Source organism: Brachyhypopomus gauderio, chromosome 14 (genome assembly GCF_052324685.1).
Source record: "Brachyhypopomus gauderio isolate BG-103 chromosome 14, BGAUD_0.2, whole genome shotgun sequence".
Classification (NCBI taxonomy): domain Eukaryota; kingdom Metazoa; phylum Chordata; class Actinopteri; order Gymnotiformes; family Hypopomidae; genus Brachyhypopomus; species Brachyhypopomus gauderio.
Genome location: NC_135224.1, coordinates 12,888,337 through 12,915,469, shown reverse-complemented (window position 1 = coordinate 12,915,469; position 27,133 = coordinate 12,888,337). Strand labels below are relative to the sequence as shown.

Here is a 27,133-nt window from a genome sequence, read left to right as displayed (position 1 = left end):
TATTAAATTAGAAGACAAAGTAGTCAACATGCAATGAAAAATTTAAAGAAGAGTCTTAAACTTTGTTTTCTTGATTCCTGAGAAGAATGATATTCATACATTCAGAATGTGCATGTAATTTATTTTAGAATTGATTTCCATTGACCTCCGTCGATTGCCTGGGTTACAAAATTCCAGTGAAGGACTGGGCATCAGTTCATTATTCCTAGGTGAAAGATGTCTCTAGACTTCTCCTGATGTCCATCCTGCAAGAGCCAGATTTGAACCGAACAAGACCAAAGAGAAGACACAGGAGTCCACTCACATTTTGTGATCTTTCTTTCCTCTGTCAAAACTTAAAGGTCACAAAAGAGTTATGGTGCGTGTTGCAAAGATGAATATCCCACTCACCTCCTTCACTGTTTGTGTGCCTTCCTAAAGAAATTTGACTGCAAAATGAAATAAATTTGAATATGGACATCAGTCATGTCATTCTTATGAATATTATCTGGTGATATATACCCCAGTCATAACATGGAAGCACGCCAGACAGCTTCCATTTGTGAAAAGATCAATGTTTTGTGCTTTGAATGGTAGATAAGCAGCTCACAAATTGAATTCCAAAACTCACATTCTGCCCTTTGATGGGTTTACTGTAGAAATCACTCTCTGCTGGCTGGATGCCTGTCTTGCAGTCTTTTGTGGGTATTGCTGACCAGAGTGAAGATTATAATTAGTCTCCCATTAAAACACAGGATACAGCCCTAGACCCATTGCGATGCACATGTGCGCATGTGCAAGACGCCCCGCAGACGGAGCCCTTATGGGGGGTCCCGCGAGACCCAAAAGTTACATTGGTGTAGACGAGGAGGAGACTCCCTACTGAGAACAAAGAACCGACCACAGAGATGTTCCCAGTTCTAGAAGCTTGGAGAGTGGATTGAAGTCACTTACGTGGCGTGTGATGAACGATGTTGATTTTATCTGCGGAGGAGAAAAGAGGTCAGTTAATTTGCCAGCACTACGTTCTGTCCTTTTTTTTAACCCAAGGTTACCCCAACATCTCCTGCCACCCAAACACACACACACACACACACACACACACACACACACACACACAACATACACACACACACACACAACATACACACATACTCATATTCTCTCTGTAATCCTTGTGATAGGGGATCTATCATCTGGACACAATGAATGTTTCCCCAGATAATAAAGTTCTATTTTAGGGCTGCTTGATCACTGTACAGCATAAACAACGCAAGCAGTGTTTCTGGAGGGAAAATCTCTTTGATGGTACTCCAATTTAAACTTTAAAAACAACATTCATGACACTTCTTGTTAATGACTCCACCATACACCAAACGTGGATGATCTTGTACCAGATTGCAAGCATCATCAATGGCTACTAAAAAAGTGGAGATAATACTACTGCCTATATTATTGCAAGATGATATGCTTTGTTGGGCTATTTTCTAAAACTTTTTTGTAGCAGTACGTGATTGTGAGCTACGGTTGTGAGCTGTGGTGAACTAAACCCACCATAGACACTGTCGTCGTCCACTTTGCTACTGATGATATCCGCACGCAGCTGCCGCAGTTTGACCTAGAAAGAGAGGGATTCTATTTGGACTTTCATTACAATCATCTCTTTGCAAATTTCTTTGGCCATTTACTCTGGCCACTTCTCTTACACACCGCTCTACTTCCGTTTAAATCCGTTCTACTTTAACTCATCTTACGTTAATTCTTAACGTTAACCTCTATGTTATCATGGTATTTGCAGGCCGGCGGGTAGGGCCCGGTTTGAGCGCTTACCTGCTGTACAGCATCCATGCCTCTCTGGACCCTCTGCCAATCGCTGAACCGCTCCAGGGCCTCGTCCATGCTCAGCGAGCCGCCCTTCACCTGCTCCTGGAGCCGGATCAGCTCGTCCAGACCCGGAGGCTCGCTCGGCACGAACGTGTCATAGGTGGAGGAGACGCTGTCCCGTCCCCTAGCTGTTTTGTGTGGACCCAGAGGCTTGGAGTTATAAAGAGTTCGAGGGCTCGTTCAAGCATGAAACATAAGGCAGGGCAGAAAAGTAACAAACAAGGGCCAGCACCTTTGAGACAAGTCTGACTTGTGTGTTTGATCTCTTTCGTTACATCATGTTAAAAATACAAAACATACGGCTAATAATGTATTGTGAATTAATGTATGACAATTATTCTTCTTTGTTTCTTCAATTGTTGTGTATTTTTCAGCAAGGCTAAAACCTTTGAATTTTTAACATTGATATTTGCTAAATTCTGTGCCAATGTTATTTTGTGTAATGTAGTACACCTTACTTTGTTTAGAAGGCAAGGAATACAGAATTTCAGAATCTGTCTGGGACATTTTCTTCTGGAAGACTAGAATAAAAACATACAAGCGGCATGAATCATTCATTTGCCCAAAAGTAATCTAACCCAAATCCACCACTAGGTGGTGCCATGTCATAAAAAACACAGATTGAGAAGGGCTGTATGTCTTCGGAAAACATAATTGCCATAAAGTAAAACCCCCTCAGCAGTAGCAGTAGCAAAAGATAATAATAAGTCGATAGCAAACACAAGCATAAATAATATAAATGGACTGGAAGGAGATTCAAGTTTTATGTCCAACAGACTGAGGTAAAAGATAAAGAGAGATGAGGCTCTTTGAGATCGATGAAGAAAATTGAATCAACATGAGGGATCCACTTGGAGATATTATTGATTGGCTCATAAGTGCCTCAGCTGAAGGTCTGGAGGCTTTTCTGCCCAGCCCTCCATTGGTCCCATGCCACACAGTGCCATCTTGCAGCCATGGACTCCCCCCGTGCCATTTGTCCTCTTTGTACCATTTTGTGACTTCCCCGCACCAACCCCCACAATGCAAGAGCATTTTCCACAGGCCAAAAACCTGACTACCCGCTCATACGAAACACTGACGTTCCCACGCTGATATGCAAGTGTGACATCATCAATCTGATATTGCACCTACGATGTGAGGACCGGTGAAGACAGGTCTGTGTTTGGGCATCCCGTCCTGGGGCATGGCCCCATACAAGCAGAGCTCCCACAAGAGCGCAACGGAGCAACTTGGCTGCCTTGACAGCAGATGGCAATTCGACGGAAGAAAATAATTTCGGCGTGCTGCAAGTCTCAGCTCCCCCAAAACACACTGAGTGGGTGGAGAAATCTGATCGGTGCACGGGCGAAAGATCCCCATGTTAAAGTGAACGGAAAATCCTGCCTGCTTCTGCCTCTCCACCCTCCTCCGGCTCTCCGTAGTTTCATTTGTAAGATGGGAGAGGTGGAAAACATGTGTAATGCATGATGCTGGTGCCTCTTGGCCTCGGAGAGACACTCAGATTGGTTGCAGATGCACGGAGTGGCAGCCTGGCTTCTGTATGTGTATGTGTGTGTGTGTGTGTGTGTGTGTGTGTGTGTGTGTGTGTGTGTGTTTGCATGTGCATTTACTTGTGTGTGTGTGTTTGTTTGTTGTTTGTTTGGATCTTTCTTTGTGTGTATACGTGTTATACTGATTTGTGGCCAAACCCTCCTCACACTGAACCTCATCCCCATTTATGCTCCATTGCATTGCTCTCATAGGACAAATAACACACATATTTTGTTTATTGGAACGGCCCTTTGAGCCCGTGCAGGGCTCGCTGATGAGTGCGCTCAGACACCATGTTGTAGAGATTGCCAACTCCTACACGTCCACGGCCCAGGTGAGAAGGGCACAGAACAACGCATCATTTAAAACTGCCACTGCACTGTCTCCTCAAAGAGTCATTCATCAGAACTCGGACAGTAGCCTGCAGAGACACTTACGCACATGCCCTGTCTTCCTCATTTACTTTCTCTATCTATTCTCTATCCATTCTTATCTGTCTCTGTAACCCCCCCCCCCCCCCCACCCACCCACCCACCCACACACACACACACACACACACACACACACACACACACACACACACACACACACACACACACACACAGAAAGAGTCTGAAACAGCAGCAACTCTCCTCCTCCACCACCTCCCCCACCCCAAACTCCAACACCACCACCACACAAACACTTTTCCCCCCCTTAAGCATTTTGTCCATAAATGTGTTCATCGAACAACGCTGGCTCATGGCGAGAAATCTGCTCGGTGTGACTGATCGCTTTTCAGAGCTGTTTGTCAGTTTCTTATTTTAAAGCTTTTCACTTGAGGGAAAGGACTGGAAAGACAAGCTGATGGTGAAGCTACAGCGTGAACAGCCCAGACCGTCTCTGTCCGTCAGTATCATCTAGTGAGTATTTCATTTTCGACTGCTGCTCTGCCATCTTCTCCTGCCTCCCTGTGAACACCATGGGGGTGGCCCAGACATCAGCAGGGCCAAGACGGTGATCGCTGAAGTGAAGACAAACTTCCCCCTCAACCCCTGGCCACTCACAGAGGAAGGGAGACAGAAGATACCGTCTCCTCACCATAGACCAAAAAGGTACGATGACAAGAAGTTTTAGAGAAGAGGGAGAAAATGACAGAAAGAAGAGTGTATGTGCATATCTGTGTGTTTTATGTGAGTGTGTGTGTGCTCGTGTTTGTGTGTGTGTGTATGTGTGTGTGAGAGAGTGCAGAATTTTCTGAACAACCAACAGTTTTGGCATTGCTCGTGTTTTCATTCCCCAGTATTAATATATGAAAAATGAGGTTTTCACCAGACAGCCATAGCAACACAAGCTAATTCCCATCTGTTTTGTGAAAATCAGCATCTGATGGTGCTGCAATATATCTCCCAGAAGAATCCAAACACCACGTCATCTGGCTCGTAACCGCAGACACAAACTAGGGCCAGTTAACTGGTAAAACCACTCAACCTTTCATTACTGCTGCCTCTTCTGTTACCTCACGGTTTACATTCATGGCAGGAGTAATAGGCCAAAGCCGTCTTGGGTGGCTTCTTGCACCAGTAGGAGTCAAACAGCTGTAAAATTATGATGGCTTTGCATTTTTCAAACTTCCAAGGGAGTGATTCAGAGGAAAGGGCAGCTGCCCGAGTCTCGCCATCTCTAAACGTTTTTTTTCTTCATCGCTAAGGCATGGCCCATCTCTCTTTCTTTTTGGCTTACAGACTAGAGATCAGGAGAATCTAAATGATTTATGGTGCCCTAACAATATAAGTCACTTGGCACCTTCAGCTTGCTGAATAATTAATGTGACTGAAATTGAACATTTAAGAACTGGCTGCCAGTGATAAACGGAGCAGATTTTTGGTCTTCCATTCTCCCGTCCAACGAGTACAGCCTAAAAAATTAAGTATTAAGTATTTATAAACAGTGATTATCGTGTTGACTGGGCTGTGGAAACAGAAGGATCTGTTTTAATGAGCAAGGGGCAGCAGTGGTGCGGTTCTTTCTCCAGGACCAACAAGATGGCCGACCCTGTGTGCATTTCCTGGATCATAATAATAAAGTGTATTTGCTGAGGTAGTACTCCATGCATTCTTCTTCAGAACAACTAACGATTGTGAAAACGACGCTGCCTGGTGTAGTGGACCTTTAAAAATGACTGGACGTTGGGTTCAACCAACAGGCATCTAGAGACCTCACCTTGCGCAATGAACGGCACGCTGTTCTCCTTGGTGGGGAACGTCTCAGGTCGAGGGGTAGGGGCCGGAGGGCGGTTGGCGATTGCCATGGAGCTACAGGCTGTGACCATGGTGTCGTATTCGAAGCCCTGCTCTCCGAGGTGGGCGTACGGGTCTTCGTTTGCGTCGTCTTCCCCCTGCTTGTCGTGGTCCCTGAGCCAGTCCGTCTGAACCTCATCGCAGCTGTCGGTAACCTGTGGGTTTCCTGCGGGTTCAAGCAGAGAAGACAAATGACGGAACAGGTTCGGTTGGCGGAAATATGTTGCCTCACAGTCCGCGTTATACCTGCACTGCAACTCAAGCAAAAGATCAATGGATGAGCACTTACCAGCCCTGCCCATCAGCTCATACACACCCGTGTCTTCAGAGGGGCCATCTCCACTGATCATCACCTACAATGGCAGAGTCAGTTAGGTTCTTTTAATAAGACTGGGACTTAGACTTTAATATGACTGGGACTTAGGGAGTTCCTTTAGGTTTTAAGAATCTCATCTAAAAATCACTTATCAGAAGTCAAAAAACATCTGCAGACTGCTTAGACAAGCTGGTTTGAACGAACACCCCCCTGAATCATTTTAACCAAGATATAACCATGATCAAAAACCTTTTTCTTTCAATGTCAAAAAAAATTAACCATTAGAAAAAATTACCACTCTAACTGGCTTTCTATTATTTTGTTTATTTTTGCAACCATTTCCTGAAATGTGTGTTATAGAGTAAGAGAACAGAGTCAGGAACAGAAGGAAATTTGTTAAACACAGACTCTGGGCAGACATAATAATGTTGACACATCTGGGTCTGACAATTACATGGTCTGGGACAGAAAGAAATCCCGTCCAATTCACCGGTTGCAGCTTGAACGCCGTGCCCAGTCCAACATCTAATTCAGCCTATTCCAACATGCAATTCTACGATTTAAACATGTAATTCAGCAATTCCGACATGTAATTCACTCTCCTCAAACATGTAAATCGAGGCCACGATTCAGAGCCAAGGATTTGATTTTACACTCGCAAACTGTTGTGACTGCCACTATGGCAACCAAAAGAGACATGTTTCAAATGGGATGAGACTTTCTTGCGACACCCCCCATCCCCACCCCTCCCTCCCCGAAGGTCCTGCCACTTTTGCCAAGTTTGCAGAATTGATTTGCGAAGCACTCCAGCAGGCTGCCAAGCAAAGGCCCCAGTCACTGTGGAAACAGTAGACAACTCAATTCGCCTCAGAACAGATTATGCGTCGGTTTCTCAACACAGAGCCGGCTAACAATGGGCTTATTCATACCGCGCGTGAATGCACTGTGCACGGCTACACAAATTTTATTCCGTTCTAACGCAGAAAGGGCCTGGTGAATAGATGAGAGTGAGCAGTGCGGAACACACACACGCACTTCGCCGTGGAGCGCGTTTCGCCCGACGTCGGTCGTCCCCCCGCGCACTGTTCCTTAGCAACCTCCTGCCATTCACATAGAATAATAGCCTCTTCCCCTTTAGTATTGATAATACACATTAGCATTCACTGTTATGAATATATTCATTAGAGTAGAAAGGGAGAATTAACAGATAGACACGACAAGCTAATTAGGCATCACCAGTCGAGGGGGGATGTGAAAGATGGCGACTTTGAAGTCGGACATGTGTGTAGCATCAGGTTCTCCAAGAGAGCCCTCCTGTTGTCATGAATAATTTAAATATTTCTCCCAGGGGGAAACACCGACATGTCGACAGCGACAGAAAGGGGGGGGGGGGGGGGGGGGGGGGGGGTGGGGATGATTCAGCGTGAATTAAAGCAACCAGGTTTCTATGTAAGTTATGGTTTTCAATTATGTATTGCATGCGTATATGCTTACATTCCTTTTTTTTTTTTGCAGAAAAATTACTTTTCTGCCAGACTTCGCCATCATCTGCCGATGTCTTGGAGAGGGACACCTTTGGGCTGGTGTTGAACTCATTTTAGTGGTGACATGCTGGTGCCTCCAGACTGCTACATGAATAACCTTTATTGTGCTGCAGGCAGATCTCCACATGTCTGATTCAAAGGTTCAATTTTGTATATTTTAAATTTTAGTTATTAATCAACTACCCCCCCCCCCCACCCCCCCCCCCCCCCCGCCCCCCCCCCCCCCCCTTCCAAGTGCTTTCTGTCTGCCGCCAGAGTGACCAAAAACAGTGGGGACACTATCTTTAAACCAACATGTGAATCACATAATAACACATTTCCTACCACTACATTTGCATTGCCAGAAAACACTCTTGATTTTCTATACCCATACGTCTGGTTGGCTGGTTGGTTGGTTGGTTGTAATATGCATTTCCCACAAGAATACCACTCATGCGTGTACAAAAGATTACCACTCGCAAAAGTAAAAAAAGAATACTATTCACACGTGTAAAAAAGAATACCGTTCACATGTGCAAAGCAGGACAAGACACCAGTTGCGCAGCAGCAAAACGGCGTTCCACCATGTTGCTGTGAGTCTTTCATTTGTACAGACTATAGCAGCAACAGTGCTTTAGCATGCAAACACTCCCAGAGGAAACTAGCGAAGGGCCCCGGCTGCATTTTCCTATCGTGCAGGCACGGAAAGAGCTTGTGACACGAGCGATCACCTTGGACGAGGAACGCTCGCATTCAAATCTCAAACAAATCCGAGAGCTGGTGCCTGCAGTCAGTGGATAATCATTCAAGGCGGTTTATGGAGATTCACGTTTCCGTCAGTGTTGAAGCTGGAAGTTTGACACAGTTCAGTTTTCACGCATCTGCTTCGTAATCATGGTGGTTGCCGTCAAAGAGGCAGGAAACAGTTTTGCTCAGGTCTTTTTGTCAGGACTGTTGTTTTATGGCTACGCACAACAGAAAGCATCACAGGGAACACATTCAATCCCAGATCATTCCCATACCCAGAAAATGCTCATTCCTGTGCTCTTCCCTGACATTTCAAGCAGGACTCCTGTTCAGCATTTTGATTGGCAGAAATAAGCCACTATGTTGAATGGGATCTTAAGTGCTCTGTTTGCCATCTCCCCACAGTCTGCAGGGTGAGTCTATCTTTTAAAAGCCAACGCTTCAGCAATACGTTAATTAGTCCAGTCGATACAATCACTGTGCAATTCATCTCCTTTTGACTCAGGACTAAACTCCATTCTTGAGTTTGCCTCAATACATCAGTAAGGTTGTGTATGAAGTTCATTAAGGGGCAGGTAACTGTTTCTTAAAAGTATTTCAGTGCATTTTACAACGGCTTGCAAAGCATGTCATCATGAGGAATCGGAAACTAGAAGTGATGGAAGATCACTTCTGTACAGCCTGTACTTGAAGCTTGGCTATCCCACGGAGCAGAAGGCCGTGCACAAATTTGTAATCTCATTTGACCCATATGGTAGTCTGATTAGCTTCTAACGTAAATAAAGGGGAAGGATCAGGTGCACAGGAAGATTGGATGTGAATGTACAGGGAAAAGCACGCCGAACATCTGTCCGGGAGAGTGAAATGGCACGAGATCCAGAGCCGAGATCATGTAGGGACACCTCCTTGCTAGGACGAGAAAGAGAGAGAGAGAGAGAGAGAGAGCATGCCAGAAAAGGATCCCCAAGCTCAGCACCTGATCTGCACTCCTCCAGAACCCCGGTTTGTTCCGGCTCGCTCCGGTTCAGTGCAATCTCAGCACATTCAGGGAGGGTTGATGTTGCTGTGGTTACAATGTTTGGCGGGCCACAAGGCCCACCAGGAGGGGATGGGCGGGGGGGGGGGGGGGGGAGGGTTGTGGGCGGAGCATTCCGGGAGAGCTCAGGTCACGGGTGCTTTGGCTTCCAATCCGTCTTCATCCGGTATTGATGCCGGGCCGAGACGAAGGTACAGCCGAAAGAGTGTTACGAAGGTAAATGTGGTTTGCGAGAGACGCGTTAGGAAGCGTGGGCATATCCTGACTGACAGCAGTGTGCAGTGCAGCAGAGGAAGCCCCTCGCTGTGGTGTGTTCCAATACTGCAAGCATGACTGGCCAAACGTTCAGTCATTTGCAACAAATGTTTGGATTTTCTATGACAGAACAGGTGGCAGCGAGATGAATTTGGGTAGGTTGTTAAATCTCTTCTAACGAGAGACGCAGATGAGCAGCAATTTAAAAAAAACATCAAAGGAAAACTGTTACATAAAATAAAGCACAGACATGGCCACAAAAAGGGCATGGCTACCTTCTGTCAGAGGCACGGAATGGACGCTATGCTTAGTTGCTGTTGCGCCTGGTTTCATCAGACTCTTATAGGCAGCAACTGCTGACCTGCTGTCACCTAGGAGCTGTTTAGAGCTGTTCCACTGGCATGAGGGTGCCTCTGGTCTACTATTTGGCTGGGCAAAACAACTCCTGATGTCCGAGTTGATCTTTTTATAAACCCTGTGATTGATCATGCCATCTCTTCACCAGAGCTGCCAGTCTGTCATTAGCAAGCATGATTGAACAAATCGAATGATTGAATTTCGAGAAAAGCACGTCAGGGCCTCGTATTTCCTTGCATAACCATAACCCTTGTTTTGTCACCAGCCAATTCATAGTGTCTGAAGGTTGTTGTGTCTCAGACAGCCTCATCCAGTGCACAGAGATGACATGTTTATGAGTGTAAGCTGAAATAAGACTCTGGACCAGATGTAGGCTGCTCACAATAGAATCCCCTTATGAAGGCTCTCTGACCTTTACAAGTGGGAGTCTTTGATTTGCCTTGTGTGTTAACAGCACTGAGAATGGTATCCCTTTCAGCAGGACTGAAATCTTGAGAATGGGCCCCGCTTTTATTTGGGCAGGGGAGGGAGGTGTGGTGTTCTTAATTTTACCACGGAACATGTTGTCAGTTACAAGCCCTGAGAGGAAGGGAACGGGGTGAAAGAGGTGGGACCCCTGGAGCAGTGTGTATGGTTCTGGGCCAAACACAGTTCTCGGCTGGCCATGAGTGAACTGTGCATCATGCTGACAGCACGGCCGTGCTTTAACCGTGTTTTCACACGAAGCATCGGAATCGTCGAACAGCAAACTCGGATGGAAACTTGAACAGAGGCAGTTCCACTCACCGACAGAACCGTCTTAACACGGGCCAGGGTTTCATTGTTTTCTGTTGGGCAGTGTGATGATAGGCTGACTTTTGTTAAGACCATTAGATAAAATCAAAGCAGTTTAATATAAACCATGGGCATGTAATGAAACTATTAGTAGTTTTGCTTCTTTTTCTTTTCATCTAATCATTTACACGTAACTGGGCGTGCTCTCTAACTTCCATGCCTTTCCATGGTCCAGCAGAGATATGACCCACATGATGTTAGCACATACCAAGTTTGATCATGTTGTCTGACTTGGGTGTTCAGAATATGGCCTGAGCAATGATTGCATAGTCATTACGGATTACTATGTACTGTGTTTTATGCTCTATTGTTTGGAGATACAGCATGTACGCATTAATATGCATAGAAGTTAAGAGCATTTGTGGATGTGAAAACTGCATGTGTGGATGTGAAAAGTATATGTGAGTTCTTCAACCAGAACTTCACAATACACTACCATACATATCGTTTTGTTTTTTTTTTAGTGTGACTGCATGTTACCATAAAGTAACAGATTGAAAGCCTTTGACTTTCTCTTCTCTCATCGAACAATTAAAGGCAAAATCACTGGCTCTCAAACTTTAAAAATAACGGCCCTGTATCTGGAATACATAAAGCGTTTCATAATGTTGCCTGAAACCAGAAACTGTGATGGAATAATGAGGAAAGGGATAAAGTACGGTTTGGGGGGGGGGGGGGGGTGCTGATGATATAATAGTGAAACCAGAGAAGACAAATAAAGTAAAAAACTTCCCTAATTAACTCTGCTAGGCCCCTAGTTTTTGTGAAACGTATCAAGCTTAATTAGATGTGGGTAGGCCGGCAGACAAGGGCGGGGTGAGGTCACTGTCCCTCACCTCCATCTCCGCCTTAAGACTTTGGAAAAGGCGCTCTTGGAAACAGCCAGGCCTGCTGTGAACATTTATTGATACTTTCATTAAAGATTCATTGCAATTTTTGAGCATGTTATTGTTTGAATAAAATATGACGCCAAATTATTTAGGGCAATGTGAGGTTTATAGGCATTGACCTGCTTTAGCATGGCCATTCATCACCTCTGATTAGAATTTTCTCACATGGTAATATATTATATCTAGATCATATATCTAACTTCCAAAATTAAGCTCTTGAAGACATCAGTCAATGGCTTTTAGTTTATTTTTCCTCCCACCAAAGAAATCTGATCCAATAATGCAAAATCCTTTGCTGCATTTTTCTCTCATCTCATTATAAAGCGAGATGCAGAAGTATGCAACGCCAGTCATTCTATTTTAATCCAATTTCACAGTCATAATTACAGCAATCCCCTAACAACCACATCTGAGGGGGGATTAGATTAAGTCACCTCATTTTCATTCCCCTGGGGTTGGGTATTCCCTGGGTGGGGAATGTTGCTCTGAAAATGAATGCCCTGCCGCAGTAGCACCTGGCATTGGCCGTGGGATATTTGGACACGCCCTCCTTTGACGTGATAATCACACAGTGAGTAATAGGTGGTCAGAAGACTGTACGTGTGTGGGAGAGATGGGGTGGGGGGAGGATATACTGCATTAATATGCTAATAAAATAAAAACACACATCATATACTTCTTTTGGATATTCTGGATATGGTCACACTGAACTTTTTTCATACATTTTCCCAAATGGTTGCCGCAAAGTGTCAAATGACAACAATGGCTATGGAAATGTTATGAGAGAGTGTTATTAAAGTTGTTTTTATTTAGAGCGATTATCAAGGTCCTAATTGCCTTTTTCATCCCCTACTCCCTAATTAAAAAGCTGTGAAGTGAACTGCTAGCTTTCTCCCTTGCCACAACATACTGTTTGGTCTCAACAAACCAGTGATTCTCTGCTGAAAGTTCAGTCATTTCGATTTAAACACTGTTCCACACAAAGACTGGAAGGCAGATGGTGCATTTCAAATCACCCGAGAAAGGCAACCAAATCACCCTCCATCTGCAGTCTTTTATAATTAACAAAGTCTGCAGTTGAGTAAGTCTAGCACAGATGCTGGCCTGTCGCGGGCTCACTGAGGAAGTTTTCCTGTGAAGCAACCAAGACCAAGCAGAGAGACATCATCGCGTAACGTCCCTCCAAGAGACAGCAGTGTGTACCAGGGACTCAGCCCATGGGGTGCAGCTGCCAGGGGTGTTGTACAAAAGCAAACGGCCCTCAGAGGGGCTTCTGGGAAACCAAGTTAAACTTGAGCAAAACTTGAACCAAACGTTCAGTCCAAGATGAGGCTTAATCCGTAATTCTTGACGTAACTGCTAAAACATCAAGTTAATGTTGACATTTTGCTGGGCAGTGGAAGTTTGATTCCAGCACCAGCTCTCTGTGAGCACACAGGATTTCAGCACTTACCATTAGACTGCTGTCTACATCTGTTTTTGTTTATCTCTGGATTACTTAAATGGTAAAATAGTCAGATAACCATGTAAAACCCCAGTCAAGGCCAGTCAAGAAATTGCCTTAAAATTTGCAGCAGTCCAAAGTAATGTTGGAAAAAAATACCTTCATTATCAGATTTACAATGTTAAAATCAGCTATGGGAGATTTCAGACACGTGCGGGACAGATGTATTCAGTGTTTCAAAAACGCTTGTTCCATTTCAGTCTCTTTCAAAGAGTCACTGGGTCAAAAGATAATTACCTCTGTGATATGTAACTTTGTTCACTTTAGAGTGTCCTGTAGATAATAGCTGTGTTGGGAATGCTTGTGTTGGGAACGATATGTGGGAGGAGACTCTTCTGACCTCATTTACATGCCTAAAACGCTACTTTTTTTCTTGGATGAGAAGGATCCTCATAAAACCCTCACATATATTTTTACTTTGTCTCCTCGTCTCCTCTTTTGTCTCCTCGTCTCTCCTCTTTTGTCTCCTCTGGCCCTGAACTTACACATTTGTTAGTACATCATTCAATGTGAGGGAGGTGCAGTTATATTTGTAATCTTTAAGGTATGTGGGCATTGGCCATCATTTTCAGTGAGGTAATTTATAAATGTGGTGTTTTTAATGAGATTACTGAGAAAGCCAGCAGAATGCTGGATCCCCCTCCAGGCTCAGCTAATGCACTCACCGATGCATACATCAGAGTTCAGAGCTATGACATGAGGGCGTGCTCTTGTGCATGTTCATCTGGCTTGAGGTGGTTTACTGACAACCAAGTTCGCTCCTTATTGGCCTTGAGATCAAACAAAAAAGGCCCGATCTCCACTTCCACCAAGTCCATCTCAGGCCCTCCCACATCTCACCACACAACACCACTGCAGCCAGGCCTGAACAAGCCAGCACAGTCACGTTTTATATCTCTTCTTTAAAAAAAAAAAAAAAAAAACATCTGTTAGTATTTGTGTTTTGAAAGCAAAGACAAGTGTGAAAGCCAGCAGCAGAGAGGACGTGAGACCAACAACAGGCAAACACTATAAAACCTTCCTGACGTCCAGGGAGTGTTGCACCTGCCAGCTTAAAGCTGGCCTTGCTAAGTCTCCAGACCTAATTTATGGGCTGTGTGACCCCAACCTCAAAGCCCCTTGGTGATTGTAAAGACCCAACTTGTGTGGACTGTTGTTGGCTACAGCAGCCACGGTTGGGTCGCTTATTAGCTCAACTTTGTCCATGTCTGTGGTATGAGGATCTAGCCTTTTCCCCAGGATCATAACCATGAAAAGAGATGCTGTGAGCACAGGGCACAGGAAGTCATTAACATGGTAACTGATCACGGCTAAAACTGTCTGACGCCCTGTTATGTGCTGTTATGTGTCTCTTGAATCTCTCGGGAGACGGCTCGGGAGACTGTTTTGGAAACCGCCCGGGAGACCTCTCGGGAGACCGCTCAGGAGAGCTCTCGGGAGACCACCCCTTTCCCGCGGCTCCGACCTAGACGGTCACGAAGGCGGTGGCTCCGCCTCCGGGCTGCTGACCCGCTGGACCCATGCCTCCCCGCGAAGCGGCGACAGACGCACTCACCAGGGACTCTTGCAGGAGGGTGTGTAGCCGGGCGTGTCCGCGCACATGCGCCAGCACCAGGGGGGTGTGCCCAAGGCGGTTGGCGGTCCGGAGGGCCTGCGGGGCTCCGGGACACTGCAGCAGGACGCTGGCCAGGTCTCTCAGCCCGTGCTCAGCTGCAAAGTGCAGGAGCGTGGGGATGTCCTCGGCACACGAGTCTGCAGACAACAGCGGATGGGGGATCAATGCTGGAACGTTACCAGTAAGTGTTGTTTTTTTCCCCTCAAGTATTTCCTTGACTTGATCAAGCATGTGTGTGTAGAACCATGGCTAAGATACACTAGTTTCAAAAACCTCTGAACTCGAGCAATTTAAAAGGTTCTCACCCTTAGGAATATAGGTCTTTCTATACTGGATAGTATCTGACTGCATCCGTTTTATCTCAAAACCAATATTACCACCTCCCCTTAGCAAATTTGCCTTGAGGTTGCCAAGGTGACCATGCCATGTGCCATTGGTTGAGTTTTGGTTTTCAACTTCACCCTGATTTTCATATCACACCATGTGACATGATAATGCACATCCATGCCTCATCCCTGCAGTGTTAGGCCCCTGGGTTTAAATATCCATATGTAAACTAAAAGGATCTGTTGTCTTTGTGGCCGTAGAAGACCCAATTTGCTGAGTCATTTCCTCCATGCCTGTAATGTTTCTGTGATTCCTAGTTCCCCTTTACTTCCTATCCTCTTGTTGCTTTTCAATTTCTGTTGTTTTCTTTCCTGTCTGTGGCTGGATTCCTGGGTATGACTTACAGCTCCCCTTCTGTTTGTTCTTTTGACCATAGCCTGTTGTATCGAGTACGGTCCTTCCTTCAGCCCTTATAAAACCGGCTGGCTCTCCTCGTATGGTGTTCAAGTAGTAGTTTGCTTCTCGGAGCAAGCGCATTCAAGCAAACCCAAACGCGACCCTCAGAACCGAACAGACCCACTCAAAAGTGGCGGACGCCGGGGGCTGTGGAGGAAGCAGCGGGGGTTAGCTTACTCTGTGGCCTTCGCTTCGGAGTCCAAACTCTAACTGAATGTGTAGGTGTTAAAAAAAGACAATGCAGCACTCGTGAGTGGGCACCGTGCTTCAGTTCATGTAGCTCTTAGAGTGGGCTCCATTGTACCGAATGGCAGCTCTGGTTAGAGCAAAACAATACTGACTGTGTTGAAATTCTTTCTAAGTGAAATGCTGAACAGCAATGAAAGTCACCGTACAGGCCTCCAGCCAGCCTGTAAAATGAGTGTTGACTGCCAGTGCTTGCAAAGGATGTCTCTGAGGTTTGTATCGCCAATCATTTGTCAGACACAGGATCAATATGCAGGTACTGATGCACTGATTACACCATCAATCAGGTGGAAACTGCCATTACCCCCGCCCCCGGACCCGCCCACCCACGCCTATTTAGAATAGCCACCCTTGAATTGGCACAGCGGTTCAGGCTGGGTCATCCGGGGCTCTTTTGTTGTGACTACAAACACCTTTGAAAGGAAAGGTTTCCCATGATGCTCTTTGAATGACTTTAGTACAAACTGTCCCCTGACTTTATTCCAAACTGTGGTCTGCACAGTAATGTTGCTACATGAATTAGGCTTAATTCACAGGCTGCGGAAGCACAGACCAGTCAGCATTATTAAACTGAGCACTACTGGGTAGGCTAGCTAGACACCTGGTCACAGGTGTCTTGAGTGGCAATCAGAATTATTACTACTTTATCCAGTTTAATAACTTCTTGCTTTGAAAGCCAAATACTACAGAAGCCATTTCTCATATATTTTGAATTTAGCAAATCAAAGAGCAGAACGCTGACAAACAGGAGAGGATTGGAAATATACAGCACACTATCCCACATCGCAATTATTGTTATAAACTAACCTTGACTGTGTTCTTTGTTAAACATACCCTTTGATAAAAAATTTCCATTTGTTACCATGACACAGGGGTCAGGAACAATACATCAAAAGACCCGTAGCCCCACTGAAGATCTGAATATGCAGAGGACCTTAGCCAGCATTCTGTGAGCCGCCGCAACGCAAACACGAGTCAAGTGGAGCATGAGGTCAAATTAAAACAGGCATAAAGACCAGGCTGATGCCGCTAGCATGTGAGGAAAATCTAGAGAATGCTGAATATTCATGGAGACTGAGAGAAAGACAGTGCGATTGATCGAGATACAGACAGGACACGATCGGTTAAAAAGAATGAGCTGGGCAGGAGAAATACGGATGGAGAGTGAGTAAATGTGCTTAGCAAAAAAGATGAAAGCAAAATGTAAAGAAGGAAGAGGATAGTGATCCGGTCTGCACGGACTCATTTATCTCCGGTGCCCCTCTACTAGAAACGGATCTGACACGAGAGTACGAATGACGTCGGAGCAATCAGCGTTAATATATGGCAGCGCACACCAGACATGGCCACAATTATTAGTTCTCAACAAAGTGAGCAAGGGCTTGGCGAGAGTTTCGAGTCATTTTTGAAAATGACACTGGTCTGGCCTCATGCACTGCTGCCTATGCGTTTGCTTCAAGATGGATGGATTTGGCAGAAGGCACCTGATGTAGTATAGAGAAGCCTCAAAAAAAAGTCTTTTAATCTAGATTTTTTTTCTCCTGCAATGGAGAAATGCCAAACGATTAACTGTCATCCTCACCACCTCCAGTGGGTTGTCACTTATATAGTGGAAGCACATTGCAAGAAATAGGATATTACCCTCCACAGTACTAAATCTCAAACCTACTTCATCCCATTTGAGGCCAGTCTGGCACACCAATGAGTACAGCCACGTGTGGCTTCTGACAGTGGGCCTCAGCCTGTTTTCTGAGTCATAATGCAATTTAATTTCAATTATTACAGAGATACGGACATAAGGAGATAAAGACTCCTTTACCGAGCCCTATTATGATGCACAAAACGTATTTTTTTTAATATATATTTTTATATGCAACATTATCATTAGTGTTAGTGTGTGTTTAAGTGATCCAGATCTGGATCGTTTGGTATTGCTGAGGGAAGGAAGGCACATCGGTAATACAAGCCTGCAGTGACGCTCTCACGTGGGCGTAACCACCTCTCCTTCATCATGTATTCTTAACAGGTGCAAGAATTAAGCAAACAGGTCTGGGATCAGTGAAACGCACTACTAGGCTTCGAAGTTCAGTATACGCTTCAGCTATAAAAGGGCAACACTGGTGCTGAGAGTTGCTTACCTCCAGGATTAATCTGATCGCTCCGCAACCCCTGAAAACCTCCAGTAGGCATTTTCTGCATCAGACTTGAAGCCAGTATGTGGTCCACCTGCTCTGTAGAGGACACCTGAAAAGCCTGTAGAAAGTGGGCAAAATGCCATTAAAACCAGGATCCAGAGTCAAACACCCATGATGAACAACAACAACAACAACAACAACAACAACAAACACATGTATACATATGAAACCTGTTAACGCTGCAGCATACCCTACAAATTCTGCAGATGAAAGTGGCCTGGAATTACGGCTTTAATGTTTGACTGCAATTTATTTGAAAACGCTAAGAGACCAACACACTTCACCAACATCAAGAATGCTTTTGAAGCAGCTGATTACATGAATACGTTTCCACTGTGTCATTGTCCTGACCAAAACACTACTGAGGTTGCTTGTTCTGCCTCTAAAAGCATGTAAATTCAATTAGGTGGGTTAAGTCGGCATGGAAGCAAATCAGTCCATGGCTGGCCGAGCTCGTAATGTCCTCACAGCTCTGACAGCTAAAGGATAAAGAGGAGTTCTGGCATGAGTGTAAGAGCAACTCTTCAGTCATGGGTTTCATTGTTCAGTTAGATCATGGCCGTAGGGTTCGTGCTGCATAGCCCTCAGAAGACTCCGATCATCCAGACTTACCTGAGCATGAATCATTTTCTTTGTCACTGTTCAAATGTGACTCTATCTCCAGGAGATGGAAATTCATTTGACAAGAACATTCTTCTGTTGAACGGCCTTTCGCAATCTCCCAAGCCATATAGTGTTATGATAGTTAGTGCGTAAATCTAGCAGTGGATCAGCCAACTGCTGTCACTGGGTTTCATTTTTGTTTCTTTTACCTAAAGGCTCACATTTGGCAAATGGACTATGACGGAAGCGCTGCAGAAGCATGCATGCTCAGCAGGGGGAGAATGTGCGAGACGTTTAGCTCTTCGCTCCATGACGACTTCCATTTGAATCTCGAAAAGCAGTAAAATAGCTCCGACACACCAAAAAAAGCTAAAAGTTGCTTCGCCTTATGATTGCAGAACGACCACAAAGGAATTCTTACTGAATATTTGAATTTTGCTAAGAATGATGCAACAACTGACAATGCTTATTTTCATCTATATATTTAATGCCTTCGTGTCTATAGGAGGTGCACTATATCTCATGTGTAGGCAGTCAGAAGCAAATGTTCTTGGTATGATTTGTGAAGTTTCAGTGAATTGCTTTTAACAACTACTTTTTGGCATATGAAAACTTGGATTGGGTATCTGTTTCCGGCAAAGACAAAGAGTTGCTCACACTAGGTAGCTACAGTAAAAGACACCATCAATATATATTTTACATATTTTGGAGAATGGAAAGACCTACTGAATCATTTAAAACTATGCAGTCTTTCATTTTATATATGGGGTATATATTATATATATTAAAAATGTATTTAACTGTGGAACAGGGCATGTGAACTATACCTAACTATACCTAACAAAACAAAACAAGTGTCTTTGCCGTAAGTGTAAACTACAGTACCGTTTTGCTAAGGCTTTAGAGACCCGTCTGAAATTATTTTTTGATTTACCAGGTCAACCTACTCCTTCAACTACATCTGCATCTACATGACACATGGAATCAAGATGTCATGTTACTTATGATGTGTTTGTAATTTGGTTTTGATCTGGCATTGATTATGTCACTGAGGCTTAATCTAGCCAGCCTATGGGTTTCCAGCTGTTTGTTTACCTGGCACATGAAGTTCACAGGGTCTGCAGCCTGCCGAAGGAGGCAGGAAATTTCTCCCATAGTACTATAGTACTGTAGGCGTGCCTTGCCCATGACCACGCCCCCACAGTAGAGGGTCACACCCACACTGCCAGTAGGAAAACCTGCAACATGCAATTAGTATTATCATTGCCAAAACAATATTGTAATGCCTCTAAAAGCTGTTTTAGCAGCTTTATTTTTTTGGTCTTTGTTCAATAGTGCTAATCCTCCTAGGGTTTAATATTCACAAACATAAATAAATAAATAATAAATAAGTGAAATCCACTGAATTTATTCAGTTGAACAGCGGGCATTATTTCCATATGAATTGTTTGCTTTATCAATGTCCTTTAAATTTGACTTAAAATACAACAAGCCTCGGTGGAGATTCACCGATTCACATCGCGGATGCAGAGATGTCTGCGATTCGACTGCACCGGTAGATTCAATGTGCATCGGGTTTAATTTGCGGGCGAATTCACGATGCATCGCCTCTAGCCTTTTTGCATCGGCAAATACCATGATTAAATCGGGTGTTTTGTTTTCCAGTATCTATTCCTTATTTTAACATTTTCAGAGGCAACATATTTTTTATTTTTATTGATTTCTTTTTTTTTTTTTTTCGAGGCAACATGAATGCACCATCGTGTCCTCAGGTACTGACGCAAACACGCAGACGTACACAACAAAGATGGAGGGAAACGAGAGCATTAGCAACAACAAAGATATTTAAGGCACCAAAAAAGACACACAAATCAAACGTTTGGCAATATTTCGGGTTTTTTAAGCGATGTGGTAAACTTGACAAGACGCACGCAATCTGCAAACAATGCCGTGGGGCTATCAAATACGTTAGTAGCACAAGGAACCTGGCGACACACATGAAAAGATGGCACGGTGTGGACATCTCTGCAGCCGCTACCCCCTCGTAAGTCTAGCACACAGTAGTGTTGCAGATCATAATATTCACTATGTTAATAGAGAGTAAAGTAGAATTGTGCTATTGAGTTAAGAAAACTGATGGGTTAGGCCAATACATCCTCAAACCTCAACTAACTGTATCGAATGATCACTTATCAAACCGACTCCTCATATAATAAGTCATATCGTTACCAATCATTTTTTAATCGCATCATATCGTGAACAGGAGTGATTTGTATCGCATCGTATTGACAAGGGGTTTCAGAGTATCGCAGTTATATCGCATCGGTGGCAGTGTATTGAGATGTGTATCGAATCTAGCTTAGTGGTGAAGATATATATCCCTAGTGTAGGTCCATCACCTGGTGCAGGGACACAGAGCGTGCACTCATTCCACTTCGCCGCCTTCACTCTCACTCTCTGATTGGTCCCACTGAAGTCCACTTCTGGGTCTTCACTGGTCACTGCCTCCCTCAGGAGAAGGAAAACCTGGCCTGGATTCTGCAGAGAGGATGGATCACTGTAGCAGCAGTATCATCTAGGCTTACAGCAGATGAATCACAGGAAGTAGGTCTTGTGTTTTTCAATCAACAGCTTGGAAGTAATGGCAGAGAGGCCCTGAAAAAATGTGCTTTTGTGTTTGTTTATAGTCTGAGTGCAACCGAAATAAGGCTTTGGTATTTCCTATTAGAACGGTGGCAGCACCCCTCCAATCATTCAGCAACATCTCCTGAGTTATTTGACATCTTTGGAATATATTATGTATGCAGAAGCAAGTTTGGTTATTTTTGGCCATATAATGTGCACTACTCTTTAATGATTAATAACCTCCACCCCCTGCCAAACACACGCACGCATCTGCACATGCATGCACACACCCACTGACACACACACACACACACACCTACTCATTCATATTGATGCTTTGGTACCACATTGGTAAAGACACAGAACAGGATAAGATCTGATAGCTGAGATACAAAAAGCTAACTCCAGGCTCTGGGTGCGAGACCCGAGTTCTGCTCACAACAGGACAGATGCCATTTAAAGATAAAAGCTCAGAATTCACCGTATCTGTTCTTTTTCCTAGGCTCCTATTATTTCAGTGTAATCATTTATATTTCAGACTCATTTAACTCACACAAATCCAGTGAGAGGAACTGCAACGTTGGCTGTACAGCAGTGTAATACGATTCTATTCAGTGTTATTTTTTCAATGGCACCTGAGCTATGCTCTCACCTCACAAGAAACGCGGCATGGCAGGAGCAGGAGAGTGGATTTAGCACGCGGGGCGCTGTCCATCTGCTCCCTGTCCAGCGCCACGTCCTGCGCTTCTCTGGTATCCACTGCTGATGTCTGCGCACCTGTGGCCAAACAAACCAGACTACATCAGGTCATTCGTTCTGACTACTGAACGATAAGTGTCTGCGCTAGAAACACAGATTGCCACCGAGTGCTTGAAAGAGTGTCCGTTTGTCGCTAGTAAAGGCCTGCATTAAGGGAGATCGGGAGATTTGCATAGCGAGTGATAAGAGTCCGCTGTGACGTGGGAGGACTGCGGTGTATTTGCATGGGATCTGCTGCGGGCTGAACGGATGCAACAGGCCACGCCCCCAGGCAGCACCAGCTTTGAATATACTGGCACAGGTGTCGGTAGCACATCTGCAAAATATTAACCAAGAAATAGTATAAACCTGAAGGCATTCTTGGCCATGTTAAACAACATTGTAGATCAAAAGTAAAGTGCTTTTTCGGGTAATAAATAAAGAATGTCAGTCGTATCTTGACATCGATTGCGTCAATACAAAAAAGTACCTGAGGAGTATCAAATCATATAATCATAATCGGAGTACTGATCACCAGGTCATAGAATTTCAAACAAAACAGCAAGGATTAGCACTTTTAGCCGCATTCACTTATGTCCTTTAAGTTCGACTTAATGGACTGCGACAGTGTTCAAATTGTCCTCTGAAGGAAATGTGAGTTTCGGTGGAGATACGCCGCGTGAGCCGTCAGTGGCGCTTCCACCGGCATCAAAGTAGGACGCGGTGTTCTCATGGAAACAGGTGACAGACTAAGTAGGCTTTATCATGGTGAATTAGAGCTGTCTCGCTACCGGGAGGCTGAGCTGTAAAGCTCCCGTACAGAATGGCGGCCTACGCAGTCCGTCTCATTGTTCAGGATACAGGCTACTTGGACATATCTACTGCCAAACAAATGTGATTTCCACACCGCGAGACAGCTCTTGCACGAACATGACTTGAGGTGCAACAGAAGTACCACACAACGATAGCGAAAAATTACATCGTCATCTTTTTTTTGTGCGAAATTGCCAGTTTCACAAAACAAAATATATATTTAAAGGTAAACTAATATGTTGAACTTAATACTGTGGCAAGGAAGTGTCGGACAGAACACTTTAATATTTCTCTGGGTTTATGTGTTTTAATGCTATGGAGTAATCATGTTGATCTTTTCACTCTTAAACGAGCACGATAAGTGCCGAGAGGATGAGTTCAACCCAGCACTCAAGAGCCACAACAGGCCCCCGATGTCCTGATACCCCCGTACTCCCACAGGCGTCTTTGAGCTATAGTGCCATGCCTTTTCACCATTCATTTCCTAGCTCCCTATGCCACCAACGGTAGCTTTTCTGCTTGTGATCATTGTAAATACATACGTCCCAACCCTCAGATTATGGTCAGGGAATTTTAAAAATCTGCTATTATTAAACGAGAAAGCATTTATTACCAGAAATACAAAAAAGTCTTTGAAAGTATCTGAATTTTCAGGCCATACCGCAGAAAAAATAGCTCAACTCTGATGTCCCAGCACCTGAATGTAAGACTGAGAGTGGTATAAGTGTAGTACAGAAATGTGTATTGCACGTATGTCGCCAAATATGTGTGCGTGCATGTGTGTGCATGCGCATGTACATGTTTGTGTGTGTGTGTGTGTGTGTATGTGTGTGTGTGTGTGGGAGAGAATGGAAATGTTAAAGACAGTGGCTCTGTCCTAACTTGTTCCTGAGAGGCAGACCCACTGTGCACAAAAGCTGCCAGGGGGAGTTGTGATAATGCTTAAGCAATTACTGCACCTCAAAGGGCAAAATAACACTCTGTAGTCTCATTAAGTCTAATCAGCTGTTAATTATGGTAGGCTGCATATAACATATGAGGGACATCTTATTTACTTTCTCAAAAGCTTAGTCACGGTATTCTGTGTGTTAATTAGGAGAAGGGTTATTTGACAAGAAATGACTTCTGTGCCATCCAAGCCATTGAAAATGTGAATAATAGCACATTTGAAATGTATTACATTTTAATATGTATGAAATAACACATATTAATGTCATTAGTACATGACATTTTAGTATGTACCAGCCCTCATTAGCCATGCCACAAGAAAAACATGTCAGGGTGTGTTTACATTTTGCTGTATAAAATCTTGCTGTATGCTGCCCCTCGTAAAGTCAAATGGTAGGTGGTCAAACAGATCTGACTCTCTTTTGAAAATGTACAATAAGTGCTGGGACAGTGAAGCAATATTTGCTTCTCTAGACTGGGTAATTTTCAAATAATTGATATTCTCCTACTGTGCTACAAAAATAATAACATGGTATGCAGATTATGAAGTGGTATGACAGTTAAAACTTTAAGAGCACTCTGGTGTTGTTGCAGGTAATGTGCCTAGGTAAAAACTGAAAGGTATCAGAATGACATATTCAAATTATTTAAATAGTTTTCACAAAACTAGATATTAAAAATATATAAATCATTTTTTTTTTATTGTGAGATTTCTAGGTAGATCCTGGATCATACCGAAGGTTCTATTTAGAATAAAAGCCACATTTTTATGACACTAATATTTTATGGTAAGATATATTAGGGGGCTGGTAAGTATATAAAATGCTTGAACCATGCATCATAAACTGTGGTGCAAGTACACAAATGACATTTGCTAATCTTTCTCTGTGTTTTGTTTGGTTGGATTTGTTTGTTTGTTTGTTTATTCAGGTAAACATTATGTTAGATAGTGATGTAAATTGGCTTGCCAAGCCTTGGGGTGGTAGGAGGGGTGGTAGATAAAGAAGATTCAAGCGTGTGGAAAATGGGTCTCTCTCCGGTCCTCTCTCCACTCTTACAGCTCTGTAATTACAGGCCTTGGGATCACCAATCACACTGGCGGAATGTAAACCTGATTAAGTTCCTCCAGCATCGCTTAACCTGCTGTGCTGAGTTATTTAGCACAGTAAGACTTCTGCATCAGGGGGCCTATACTTTCTTCAACTGGCTGGAAATGTAATTTAATGTCTGCCTTTAGTAATTCAGCTGGGATTTTTATATATTAAGCAGAGCTTTCCCTCCTTGGCCTTTTAACTGTCTAATGTGTATTTCTAATGTGACTTGCACTTTGGCCCTTTGTGACATCCAGCTAATCCTCAGAGATTAACTCACCTATTCTCTCCCTTCCCACTGTTCTCTCGTGCAGCGTGCCTAACTCTCACCTCTGCAGACGATCTCGGCCACAGCCGAGCAGTATTCCTGGGCGTCCTGCTCGCTGGAGATCTGCAAGCACTCCTCGCCTCTCAGGGGCACAAGCGCCAGCAGGGGCTTGATGTTCTCCACGCCACACAGGAGCACCACCACCCGGGCCTCGGGCCGCAGAACACGGGCCAGGAAGGTGCGACGCAGATGGCACAGGCCCTCCAAGAGGCCCCGGGACAGGATCAGCAGCTTGCACCTGTAGCCGCTCAGAATCAGGATGTCGTCCTGCCGACTGGTCACCGTGGCAATGTCATAGCAGCACACGCCCGTCTCCGGGATGGAGCCAGCCAGGAGCGAGCGCAGGTACCATGCCCATTGCTCAGCCTCTGACTCGTAGATGATGAGAAGGTCTTCAGCTGGAGGGGCTGAGGGTTGTGGGTTGTGGGGATGCAGAAGAGCATTGATTCACTCTTGAAACGCCCTCCTGGTTTTGTACATAATTATTTTGGATTTGGTTTAATCACCTAGCGAGCACATTTTTTGTTCCAGAGGTAATGAAAATTTGATAAGTATGAACAGTATGAACTTTCTGAATAACAAAAATCAATATAAAACTGATTATACATCATTAAAACTAAATCTAAAACATCAATTTATCTGAAAGTGATGATTAACACACCATTGGGAAGTAAATCAACACGGGATGTCCATTAACAAGATTGAGTGCTACTCTAAAGTTGAACAGTTAGCTGCTATCGTATCAAACCTTTGAAAGAATTTAACACTTATGGCATATGGAAAATCAATTTCCTGATCCTTTATTATAGGTAGTACTCCTGTGAAATACATCAGCCAACACTGATATATTTTAACAGTTTGAATAGTCTCAAATTGTTGCTTAACTTGTTAATTTGCTAATCCAGTGCTGGTCAATAACATCTGTATGACATGTATTTAATGTTAAATACGTGTAATGAGCTTGGAATCCTGTCCAATGTACAAACATAAGGGTTGTTATGATAAAATCTGCTGAATGGAAAAGGGATAAAAGAGTCATAACTCACGCGTTTTGCTCATCTTTCCAAACGCAAGTGGCGGTGCGCACAGACGAGTGCAAGGTGAGTTTGAACACACACACACACACACACACACACACACACACACACACAGGTCTCTTTGTGCTCATATCCAGTCAGAGGGAGTTGCCCTCATGCGGAGGTGGGACAGACAGGTATGTGATCTGTGACAGGTGAGGGAATCTTTCACCTTTACGGTTGTGATCTTGATTCTGGCACACAAACACACGCCGGTGCACACGCACACGTAACAATTTGAATTCGAATTTAAATTAATGTTCGATTTAAATAGCACCTTTTAAGATACCCAAGGTCGCTTTACACAGAGGTTCAAGTCTTACACGTCTTTGAACACAGGTTCAAGTCTTACACGTCTTTGAACACAGGTTCAAGTCTTACATGTCTTTGAACACAGGTTCAAGTCTTACACGACCAAACACTGGCGAGAAGCGGCAGCCAACCGGGATCCACAGCCCCCTGGGGGACTGAATTGGGTGCAGGAAGGGGAGAGAAGACAGACCCTAGTGACAGAGCACCATCCACCACATACAAGCACACACACATTCATGCACAGATACTCAGCCAAATTGCACTTGCACTGAATTAATTACACAAGTGAATTTACAAAGCATTTTATAATTGTATGCAGTGATGTAAAGCATAATTAAAATTGTATATAAATAAATATATCAACAGAACACACGTGAACCAATGTGAAACATTTGTTTATCGAGACCGAGGTTGCTCACAGCAGTATTAGAACCCTGTCACCATTTCCTTGCAATTACCGACACTATGAAAATCAATTCAAAACAGGTTTCACCTGTACATTAAAATCCATTGAAATTAATCTTGGTTGTATCTTTGCTGTGTCCTGATGTTACAGTGTGCAGCTACTTTTTGTTTCCTTTCTGTGTGCACGCAACCTTCTCAGCGCTGCACTGCAGACTGAC

The 27,133-nt window shown here is 44.1% G+C and overlaps 1 protein-coding gene across 1 annotated transcript; it reads right to left on the bottom strand.

Moving 5' to 3' along the window:
• On the bottom strand, positions 1 to 26,255 carry LOC143475698 (B-cell scaffold protein with ankyrin repeats-like). Its single transcript, XM_076973613.1, has 16 exons — positions 26,169 to 26,255; positions 25,125 to 25,529; positions 21,857 to 21,981; positions 20,979 to 21,117; positions 19,675 to 19,817; positions 17,920 to 18,034; positions 14,693 to 14,889; positions 5,965 to 6,028; positions 5,599 to 5,841; positions 2,322 to 2,384; positions 1,810 to 1,991; positions 1,534 to 1,597; positions 934 to 963; positions 611 to 690; positions 391 to 428; positions 1 to 245 (listed from the first exon to the last, which is right to left on the bottom strand). Exons 1-15 carry the CDS (start codon positions 26,179 to 26,181, stop codon positions 396 to 398), a joined length of 1,896 nt encoding a protein of 631 aa, XP_076829728.1. The 5' UTR covers positions 26,182 to 26,255; the 3' UTR covers positions 1 to 245; positions 391 to 395.
• Positions 26,256 to 27,133: the final 878 nt, after the last annotated feature.